The sequence below is a fragment of the Phaenicophaeus curvirostris genome, chromosome 18 (genome assembly GCF_032191515.1).
Source record: "Phaenicophaeus curvirostris isolate KB17595 chromosome 18, BPBGC_Pcur_1.0, whole genome shotgun sequence".
Classification (NCBI taxonomy): domain Eukaryota; kingdom Metazoa; phylum Chordata; class Aves; order Cuculiformes; family Cuculidae; genus Phaenicophaeus; species Phaenicophaeus curvirostris.
In genome coordinates this window covers 4817096-4828399 of record NC_091409.1, presented here as the reverse complement: position 1 = coordinate 4828399, position 11304 = coordinate 4817096, and the positions used below count along the sequence as shown (strand labels likewise).

Here is an 11304-nt window from a genome sequence, read left to right as displayed (position 1 = left end):
CATTGAAAAAATATCTGTTTGCTAAACATCAAAGTCCATTGTTACCTTATTACCAAAGGTTGTCCAATTTAGTAGTTTTGAATGAGAACACAGTGAACTTAATTGTCGTTCTTTAGAGGGCCAGAACCTCAACTAGTGTAGAATGACAATTTTAAGCCGGTTAGGATCTAGTCCCAAAACACTGATATTCCACCATAAGGGAAACCTTAGTTAAGCTCATCTTTTTGAAGCCTCTGTGTTGATAAAGGAGCGATATGATCTGGTGCATAATAATCATAATGTCTTCCCAGCTGTCCCTGGGAAAAAAAAGAGCTTTAGAAAGTGTTTTAATTTCCTGCAATAAGTAGTCATTTAATTAAAGAACAAAAGTAACAGGAATCAAAAATGCTTGCAGCTGTGATTCTGTTAGACATTATATAAAAAAGAATGAAATTATAATACATTAAATTAGTTTTTAGAACATGAACTTAAGTGTTTTACAAACTAATTGTGGTAAGTTCAAAATGTCTTGTCAACATAATACTGAATGACAGTGTGTCATGTCCATTTATGTCAGAGGCCTTGGAATGGTAAAGCCTGTACATGCACAACATCTCCTTTTCCAAGATAGACTGCAAAACAGTTTAAAGCAAGTGTTAAAGGAGAGTAGTAGGGTCTTTCAAGTAGCTTTGCTTCAGTCTTTTTCAGCAAATCATCCCACTCCACAGGCCATCACTCTTCTGACTTCAGAGCGAAGTGCAGCTCTGGTGGTTCTTTCTGTAGGTAAGTGCTCCAGAAACCTCGTCTGCAGAGTCCTTCTTTCACATAAACATCAAGGTATCCTGGACTGAACTTTAGGGAAAGACTTATGTATTCCCTGATGTGTGTTCAGCAGCAATATCAAAAAGTAAAGACAGATTCTTCTCAGAAGAAAATTTCTATGGCCTGTGAAATCTAGGAGAAAAAAAAGACCATTTTCAAACCACATTGAAATAAAAACAATTACAAACAGTTGTAAAAAAAGCTATGTTAACAAAATATATATTTTTTAAAAAACATTGTGTTTAAAGGTTCAGTAACAGAATTGAAGAATATTAGTGATTTTAAGTTTTAATTTTTACCAGCTGGTTTCCACACATGCCATGACTAGTGCAGTGAGTCCTAAGGGCCCAGTGTAACCACTTTGCAGGTATGTGGGAATGCACATGCAAATACAGGAGCGGGGATGATTGTGGGTTTTTTTTCTTTACGCCATAGTTTGTCGTCAGTACAAATACTCCTTCTTGTGCAGTGATCTTATTTTGTAAGAGCTGAGCAATGTTGAGCTGATGCTTTGGAAAATACAAGGATGTGCTGTTGGTTAAATGTACGATAGTCTTAAGAGTCTGTCTGGAATAGCTCTGTAGGCCTGTTCTTTTGGCTGAGATACCTAACTAAAGTCCTAGTCATTTGGGACTACCTTTAATGCTAATTGTAAATTTTAAGCCTGTTTACTGCTAATATCCTGAACAAATTTCAAACAATCTACTTAAATTCCCCAGGTAGCTTCAATTAGAGCAGGCATGTCTCACTTGCAGACAAAAAAAAAGGCTAGCTGCATTTTAAATATTTCCCAATTTTTCATTCCATTAATGCAGTGATGTTCTGCCATAAACATTGAGTCCGAGTCCTAACAGTTGCATGAACAGTGTAGAATTATTGATGAACATTGCATTTAGAGCTCAAGTGTATTTGCCTAGACTATCTTTACATTGAATATCCAAGGTTCAGTTAAGCTGGAATTCATTCCAGATTCAGAAATAAGCATGGAAATGTGGGCCCAGGCGCTGGTGAAGTGAGCCTTCCAAGGACTGCACACCATGTTCGTCAGTGCAGTGTTAGGCAACTTCAGCAGCGAGCACACCTGAGGATGCACTCAGACAGAGCGAGAGTACACTGTACTCCCAGCAACTAGGTTTGCTCAAGAGACCTTTCAGAAATTCTAAGAAATAACTGGTAGCTGTTTCAATCTTTAACTAACAAGGTCTTTTTGCAAGTAAGGATGGTTGTGGAAGCAGCATCTCATTTTTTCCTGCTTACAAAAGGGAAAATTTTTTTGCCATAGCTATTGAATCTTCAGTGCCAAGAATGCAAGCTGAATGATGATCTGGAGAAGGTCTGGGGGCTTCTCAGTGTGCGCCAACCAAAGCACCAAAAAAAGTAGGAGAAGCCAGGTTCTGAACAGGAAGAGAAATACTTCCATTTTTTTCTAAAATAAAGCTTCCTTTGTATTTTCTTCTCCCACATCTAGGACATAAGAGCAAAATCTAAAGATAGAGGACTCAAGTAGACTATTTTTAGCAAGCTATGGAAATAAATAGCTAGAAAACTGACCTTGTCAAATGTTTGCTTGATGCATGTACCTCCATTTCATTACTTTTGTATTCATTTAGCTCTTTCCGAATTGCTGCCTAGGAATTGAAAATAGAAGGTTAACAAATAATTTAGTATTTACAAGCATTGTAAAATATTAGACTTGCAGAGCACAACAGGAATTTTCTAACATAGAAATAACAGGTATTGGCCATAGCAAAGTATAGTGACGCAGTGTTTGTTTATGCTCCTGAAAATGTGAGATCAAGGTACTCCTTGACATTCATAGGGAGCAGGAAAGGAAATGTTTGCATGTTTAGAAACATAGTGGATGGTATTTGCATGCCTGGGACAAAACTTTCAGTCTGAGGGTAAATGTTAACACTGTTTTGGCTGGAAATGTTTCTGAGTTGCAACCGTGAAGCATTAAGGCAGATTCTATCCACATTTTTTTTTCCTGTCAGTTGATGGGCTGGGTAGAAGCCTCCATAGTGCTAAATAAGCATTTTTATTAACAGCCTTTTTGATGGCACCATACATTGGTCAGTGTGGTTTCAGTATAAAAAGTAATGGTAACATTTACAGAGATGAAATGTCCCAGAGGTTAAATGTCTTTGCAGAATCTAATGTATCATTATTGACAAAGCAAGTAGAAAGCAATAATATGTCATTTTAATTAAATCAGTACCTTATCTGCTGCTGATAGTCTTGTCCATGGTTTATCTGCTCGCCTGTCATAGTCCTGTGCTTTTGCCACTTCCACATAATCGCTGAATCGAATCAGGATTTTTCTGTCTCTTAGTTCATCAACTGTAGGTCTCTGGTTAAGCTGTATTAAATAGTTTTGCAAAACAAAGACAGTGTTATTAACTAACATATCAATAAAACATTTTCTTCTTCTCAGCTTAGTGTGCATTTACGCACGTGGAAAAAGAACTCAACCCTTGGAAATTCCAGGGAAATACTCAATCCTTTAGAGGATCATTGGTAGAGTTGTAATGGTTTAAATGCAGTTGTGGGCTACAGCACAGTGGCTTTATAATTGACAAAAGAGGGAAATGTTTTGACCTAGATACTAATAAGTTTTGTTTACGATATGTAAAAGAATCATAAAGAATTTGTTATCATCTATATATATCATACACTGTAGGGGTTTTCTACTACAGCCAGCAGTAGATTGTCTGTGTAAGGGTTTCAGGACTGGGCCTGTAAGAATTTTGGTTTTGCTTTAACAAGTTATCTGCATATTTGGCTTTTAATTCCAGTAGGGGTTCCTAGGAACAGAACAATAACAAGATCTAGTTCTGATTCTGAGAATACTGGAAATGCAAAGTGAAATCTGTTGTGGGAGCACACCTGGTGCTCAGCAGGGAGTCGGCTCTGCTGCTGATTGCTGCAAAGAATAGACTGGTCCTTCTTTAGCAATGTAGTTGCAAAATACGCATTGCACACGCAGATTCCCATTTTCTGATTTAAATTTTATATGTAAATATTCTACTAAGTCTCCTGTAGCTGAGATAAGGTGGATATTTTTATAGTTCATAGTACTAGATACCACTATCTACACCCTGCTGAAAAGGACATAAATTAAGGGAGGTTTTGTGCTGATGTCGTGTAACTTTGCTAAATTTCTAATAGAAGGTATTGCAAGATTTTACCTTTCTTGTCAGTCTCTGTTTGATTTCCCTTCTTTCTTCCTGTTCTGTTTGATCATTTCGTTCTGTGGAGAATACATAAAAAGATTATTTTCCTCGTGAGGAGGATTGCTCTTTTTCCAAAAAGTTCCAGGCAATACAAATCAGGGCACAGAAGAGTTAGTAGCTGGTTCTTAGCTGTGTGTTTTGTTAGTTCAGTCCATCTCTATTGGAACAATTACATCTTTGTAAGGACTGGTGCCAATGTCAGCTTTTCCTGTGCGCTAACCTCCAGCTCCAAGGATATATAATAAAATACCAGTGACCACACCAACTCTCCAATTCTATAAGCTTTAGAAGGAAAATAAAAATATTCCATAGTTAATGCTTTTTTTTATTCTCCATATTGCTGGAGCCATTCATTGCTGTTAGATGCTGAAAAGACTTATTGCAGCAGCTCCAGGGAAAGCGTGTTCTTTCTTGTATAACCTTACTCTCAGGCCACATCTTTAGATGGTCACGCTGCTACAGTATTTATCTGTGACTTGCATGCTTTTTCTCTGCTATTCAGGATTTGCCACTGACATTGGAACCTCTTTATCCTCACAGGGTTTTCTTCTGTAGTGCTCCATTCTAACCTAAGCCAGCTTGCTTTTGTGTGTTGTGCCTATTAGCATTCAAGCCGTGATAACTCCTCCACGCTGGGTCTAAAAATAGACTAGAGTGCTGTAACACTGTGTGAAATATATCCTTTGCCTTGGGAAACGACTTAATGGCATTTCTATTTCTAGTACTATCTGTTACTAAATTAAGGCATGAGACCACGACCTGTACAAAGCTGAAGACCTAGAGAAAAATGTTTAACCATTCTGGGATTCTCAGGATACGACTGTGAAGTTAATTATACTACTTGCATTAGGTATTTCCAGTGTTAAAGCGCACACGTGATTTTTTTCAATATGTCTCAAAAAGACACTAGCACTGCAGATGATTTTCCAGAATGATATTTTTAGTAATGAAGTATTCTTCTCCACTATTTTTATGCTCATTAGATCACAATGAAATATCTATTTAAAATAACATAGTAGTATATAGCCACAACTGGCTATAGTAGAAATGTAAATGAAATGAATCTGTAACGCTATGACGTGCTATATTACAATTCAGTGGCAAGGCACACAAATTTGAAAGAGACTAAGTCAGCTAAAATTAGTGCTGCCAGGGATGAGCAGCTATTTAAGTCTGCAAGGTTTAAAAAGAGAACAGGCTTTGAAAAGTAAGGTATATTCTAAGAGACAGACACACCTGCCAGAATGTACTAAAATGCTTCATTCAGTTTTAATTCACCCCTTTTAGAGCAGAAATTCATATATATATATAAAAATAAGAGAATTTTCTATGCTGTAGTGCCTTTTTAAGACATGACTGTGATATGCAGAGGGAATTCTTAAATCGAAACAAATACACATTTCTGATTAGAAGATGCTTTTCCAAATATACCATACATCTCTCATGACCCATTTCTATGAGACATTGACTCAGGTTCAGTGCTTATTCCCAGCTTCAAGAAATAAAAGAAATAGTTGCTTTTATAAAAATAAACCAAGATTTAATGCGAAATGGTAGCAAGGACATTATAAGTCTCAGGTGTTATTGCAGAGGCAAACCACTGAGATTTTCCCATCAACATCACTCTGTCCACACTGAGATCCATTCATTAGTGAGGGCTGGTTTTATAAATCTCAGCAGAGCAATGCTCCCAATTATGAAGTGGCATGCGCAGAACAGTAATTCTTTTTACTGCTCTGTGAGTTATTTGGGGAACTCTTAGCTGCGCGTGACATACAACAATTCCTGATGTTAAGAATGAACAGGGGATTGTACAGTGTGATTTAGCAGATGCTGCCTTCTTGAATGTCAGCTCTCCATTAAATAAAGGAAGCACACATGTGAACACCTGGGTCGTTCCTATTCTTTTCATGCTTTGTGATAAATCAGCAGTGTTTCTACAGTTACAGTAAAGGACTTAGAAAATCAACAAAACTGTAAGAAAGTGTTGGCTTTACGTTTTCTAAGTATTGCTTCTATCTCAGAGCCATCTCCCTAAGGGAGAGAAGAAGTCACTTTCTTTTAATCTTACCGAGATTTGTTTTACAATAACAGTAGTTGCGCTTAGGCAGTTGGAATATGCTTCTCATTTTGATAGAGTTGTACAGATGTGAATTATTAGTTCTTAAAACAGCTTTGGGGGTAGTATTGCTTCCATTAGCAGTATGTACTGTGAACATCTAAGAGGTTAGGAAACGTGCAGCTCAACTGCACCGACCCTTAAAACCTGGAGGAGGTTGTAGTGGTTCAACTGCAGGGCATTTACCCTGCTCCAGCTTTGTATGTCAGACCCAGTCCAGGTGCTTTTAAAGTCCGTAACAAGAATGTCAATATCTTTATAAGAAGAGACTTTACTAATTTCCACATTCACTCAAACCCAAGACTGGAGTTGTTTCTTTCTAGCCTTTTGAGATTACAACTGACACAGCTAAGTGATGACCTGAGCTCCCTACAAGCCACCTAGCTTTTTGTATAACGGAAGAAGTAAATAAAATAGAAGTGGTTCGGATCTCAGCTGAACCTGTATAAAGCCTGAGCAGCTGAACTGAAGTCAATAAATTTGTTCCATGCTGGGAGCTCTTTAAATGAGATACAAATCTAGACCAGTATGTTTAGCTGGCGTTCAGGAAATATCTTTAATTCTGCTTTAGCTTCTTTCTGCCTTATCTCTCTCTAAGCTCATTATATGAATGCATTCAAACTTTTTTATTATTAAAGCTGGTCAGTTTAACCCAGATTAAGGATGTAACCCACACACTTCAAAAAGTAAACATAAAGGAACAGATTTTTTCAGTAGAGATCAGCTCTTCCTTCGTCAAGAAAACAACCCAAAGACATAGGTTTTCAGAGATCTTGGGTACTAAAGTCTGACCCCACATATTTCAGAATGTTGGGTGACTGCTCTTTCTTGTCTCTTGAGGTAGATGACAGGTGAACTTAGGCCCAATTAATCCATTCCTATTTGCAAAGAATGTGCCCTGTTTTTCATTTAGGTATGCCTATGTTGCATATATCTAGTTTTACCATGTGCAATGTATGCATTGGAACACACAGATAAATGGAAGTTGACTATGGAATTCCTTTGTGTTAAAGGCAAAATGAAATCCTTGATAACTTCAACAGCAAAAGCATAAGATTTTTCAAAGCTACTGAGAATGTTCTGAGACATTAGATTTTAGTAACAAAACGTAGATGACTTCCTAGCAAATTACAATCACATTAATAATTAAATATTAATTAAATAGCATAGGCAGCATTGCTTGTGTGACATAAACTTAGGAGGCTTTATGGCTTACACTTGTTTAATGAGAAACAAACTTTCGTTCACATTGTTTAGTGTTGAAAGAAAAAAAGAACAGACCATGAAAATAACAGAAGAAATATACTTTCCCTTTAAGCAGATGGTTTCCCCTTTCTCCTGTCTGAAACCCATCGTGGGAACAATTTCAAAGCTCTCTTTCACCTCTCCCCTAACTTAGAGGATTCCCAGAACTTGCAAGGGAAGGGATTACGTTCATCACTTGTTTGATCCCCAGGTCAGAAGACCAGTCTTTAGGAAAACAGTTTCTGCCTTGCAGTCATTTGAGAAATGTTGAGAACATACCCCTGTGGCAGCACCTGTAACAGGATTGTCCCTCCAATAACTAATATCTCGGAGTAAGCTTTCTTTGACTCATCTTTGGGAAGTTCACTAATGATATAAACAAATGTATTTGCTAGGAGAATCACGCCTCTGCAAGGACACTTTCTCCATTCCACTTTAGCCTTGGTGATATTCAGTGTAGGGTTTGCCATGACAGCCCACATCTTGAAAAATATTGATCTAATTCTCACTGCAGTGTTTGACACTAGGATTGTATTCCCTCTTAGACATCCATAATGGTGTAATCAGAATGAAAATTAATTGAAAAACAAAATTTGAGCAAGTCTTTCTTTTCTGTACTAAATTGCATGCCTTTATCAAGTTGTAAATTTTGATTCCTGCAGTATTGAAAGCTAGGACATGTGAAAAACTAAAACTTTTACATACAGAAAATCATCCCAGTAAATTCAATCATCTCTTTAAAAAGAATACGTTCTAGAAATGCAATCACTGTTTTCAGCACACACATATAAAATACTTCAGAAAATAAAAAATACTCACGTTTAAGTATATTTCTTCTTTCTAGCTCCTCAACGGCAGGTCTTTGGCTGAGTCGCCTGCGGAAAAACACCAAAATCACATTTTGTACCATGCCTGTTCTTTAGAAAGTCTGCAGTATTCTGAGTTCTGGTTGCTGTTTTCTCAGGGAGGGGTCTACGGATTCCCTCCTCAGGACTCAGGAAGAGAAGAATACAAGAATCCTGACACCATAAAGCTTTCTTATTTTCCCAAATGTCAGCAATGCAGGTAGAAGTTCTCTAGTTTGCTCTACTGTAGAGTGAAATGCTTCTTCAGAACGTGCATCCTTTTCACCATACTTTCCAGACAGTCAGTTGAAACCAGATCTCCAACAGTTAAATTCACTTGTGAGGGGTATTTAAGGTGGTTATTGAATGAGTTTCACAGAGATCTTCTGTAGCTATCACAGCTTCTACATTTTAATCTCGTGTAGCAGCAGGCTTCCTTTTTTCGAGTAACACCAGTGGTGCATCCTCACAAAATGCAGACTTGCCAGAAATAAAGCTTTCCCGTGGTTTCCGACTACACAGCTAACAGACCAATCCAGCAGCTCTCCTGCCTGCTGAATAGAATTCGTGTGCTGCTCACAGCCTCATGCTGTCTGAACAGAGTGTCTTGTGCAGTTTTCACCTCCCCTTTTCAGTAGTGCTGCTTCAGGATTGAGTCTTCAAATCATATGATCAGTACCGTAGTGATTTTATTCTGCATACTAAATGAGACTTCCCCACGAGACACTGCTAATATCTGCAGAGAATCTCAGGTAATTGAACCCCTCCCCTAGGCAGACACGCATACACGTGCTGCATTTGTGAGCTTTCAAGTAATAATCCAGCAAACAGATCAGAAAGAGTTTATGATGCTTTCTGGCCTGCAGTCTGGCAACGTTAAGGATTCTCATCGTCTCCCCTCCGGCAGATGTTGCCAAGCCAGAGATGAAGTTACAGAGACAAAGAATTACTCAGAACAGGGACCACAGTGCAAACCACTGCTGCAGTAGTTAGCCTTCTACTGTATACAGGAAATAGAGGAATGATTATAAAGTGATGCTATAACAAAATCTACATTTTATCAAATACTCAAGAGAGTAATTCTTAACAGACGGTAAATGAACCTATAAAAGTACCCAATTCTTATTTATTCTTGTTTTGTAAGCCTTACCAAATACATCTTTAAAATATACTCTCTACGCATGTGTTCATATATGTGCCCCAAATATGAATGCAATTCCTTGTCCTTTTTTATTTTCCTTGATATCACTGGAAAACTTCTCACCTTTGGCAACAGGAAGGCATCACAACTACTAGACCAGATTCACACCAACAGAAAACTCAGATGATGAGAACTTGTGCTTAGAAACATCTACAGCCTTAACTCTCATTTTTCCCACCTACCACTTCAAATCACCTAAGATTGTTCTCCCAGGCTCTGGATTTCCCTTTGGAGTAGTAAATCAGATACTGAAATGGGAATGGTGATGAAATGCCCTACTGAAGGCTTTAAACATGTACATTTAATTCCTGTTACCCTTGGAGTCCTCCTTCCCCTCTCATTTTCCTGTATGTCTCAGGAATTACACAGCTCTGACCAGGTTTTGTTTGAAAGAGATTAATGTGCATTTTATAATATAAATCATAGGAATGACTTACTCTGAGAGCTTATCTGCAAATGAAAGGTCCACCTGACCTGCTGCTCACATGCCTCCCTCTCAAACCATTCTTAATTACAGCTTTTCCATGTGAGATTTATAGATTCTCCCAGAATCTATACAGTAGATTTGAGAGGCCCTTTATAAAATGGGGGATTAAAGGCCTAACAGAAATGATTAAAGCAGCATGAGAATGCAGATGTATATGAATGCTCTCTATATTTATATATATATATAGCTATAATACGTATGGTAGTTAATTACTTGAAACCCTGTTTCCCTTTTGGTTTTGGTAAGTGCATAATAAGTACATGGTAGGTGCCCACAGATTTCTGTGCACACCCTCTAGCTTTACCCCCACAGAAGGAAAAGGTGCAGATATACAGTATATTTACACACCAGATGACGTTGCATTTTTTTTCCCCTGAGTTTTTCAGAGATACCAACCGCGCTTCTAAGATTTTTGTCATAGTCACAAAACTTGATGTGGGCTTTCCTTCAAAATACAGTTCTAACAGGATTTTGGGAAGCTGAGGATAACAAAAACATCAAATGCAGTGGAAGTCACGATCAAAAAATGACCAGTGGCAAAACTACTGAATTATTGCTACCAAGATGTAGGGACATTTTCTTTCCATCTATTATTTTCTCTTGAGGAGAAGCCTCTCTCTGCCCAGAAACCCCTTCTATTTGCTTTCTTTGCTGTGAGAGCTGTGCTGCGTGGTGGCTGGGCTCCGGGTGAAGGTGAGGGACTCCAGATGCCCCCACCGAGGGCTGTTGATTTGCAAGGACCAGCAGCTGTGTGAGCACAACCCAGCCAAGCGCACGAGGGCTGCCAGGGCCACACGTCTCTGCTGCACTGGGTAAATCAGGACATGGGAGGCCCTTTCTCCAGGATGCTCTTTTCTACATCCAGGGAGGAGTGTGCCTGCTGACAGACTGCGCTGCCTCGTACAGTCACCTGCCATAGCAAGAAAATAGTTGCTGCTGCGGGTATTTACTGGGTTTGTCTCTCCCAAATTGCCCAGCACTTTGGGAGGATGGAGGAGGGCACTTCATGCCCCCACAGGGTTTGAAGCAGGTTCAGACACTCTCTGTTTCCTCAACGGGACTCACCATCCCCCTTAGCCCCACCGACTTCCTCAAAACCCACCCGGATCCAGATAAGGACACACACAGTTCTGAGAGCTCCTGGCAGGGCAGCAGCTCCACGCAGCACAGGGAAAGTCACAGGTTATCCCTGTCAAAGATGCACACCCCTCTTGAAGGAAGCTTTTAAGTAAGAAGCTGCTCCAGGTGAGTTTGTGCCTCTGTTGGTCCAGCTGTTCTCAGCACACCAGGGAGCTTCACACACTCTCCTGAGCAACAATTGTTCCATTTTGCGTATTTACTTCATATTTTTCTCTGAAGCGGTTAAAATAAGA

At 38.9% G+C, this 11304-nt stretch overlaps 1 protein-coding gene across 3 annotated transcripts in view; it reads right to left on the bottom strand.

The window, feature by feature from the left end:
* Positions 1-19: 19 nt before the first annotated feature.
* The window catches only part of PHACTR3 (phosphatase and actin regulator 3), a 105438-nt gene continuing 94153 nt past the window's right edge, over positions 20-11304 (bottom strand). The window contains exons 9-13 of one of the 3 annotated variants that reach the window (XM_069871975.1): positions 8218-8273; positions 3990-4051; positions 3020-3160; positions 2353-2429; positions 20-933 (exon numbers count right to left, since the gene is read on the bottom strand). In XM_069871975.1, coding sequence (XP_069728076.1) covers positions 918-933; positions 2353-2429; positions 3020-3160; positions 3990-4051; positions 8218-8273 — 352 coding nt within the window. In that variant the 3' untranslated portion in view covers positions 20-917. The remainder of the gene's footprint in view (positions 934-2352; positions 2430-3019; positions 3161-3989; positions 4052-8217; positions 8274-11304) is intronic. The other 2 variants (XM_069871977.1, XM_069871976.1) reach the window with 2 other exon arrangements.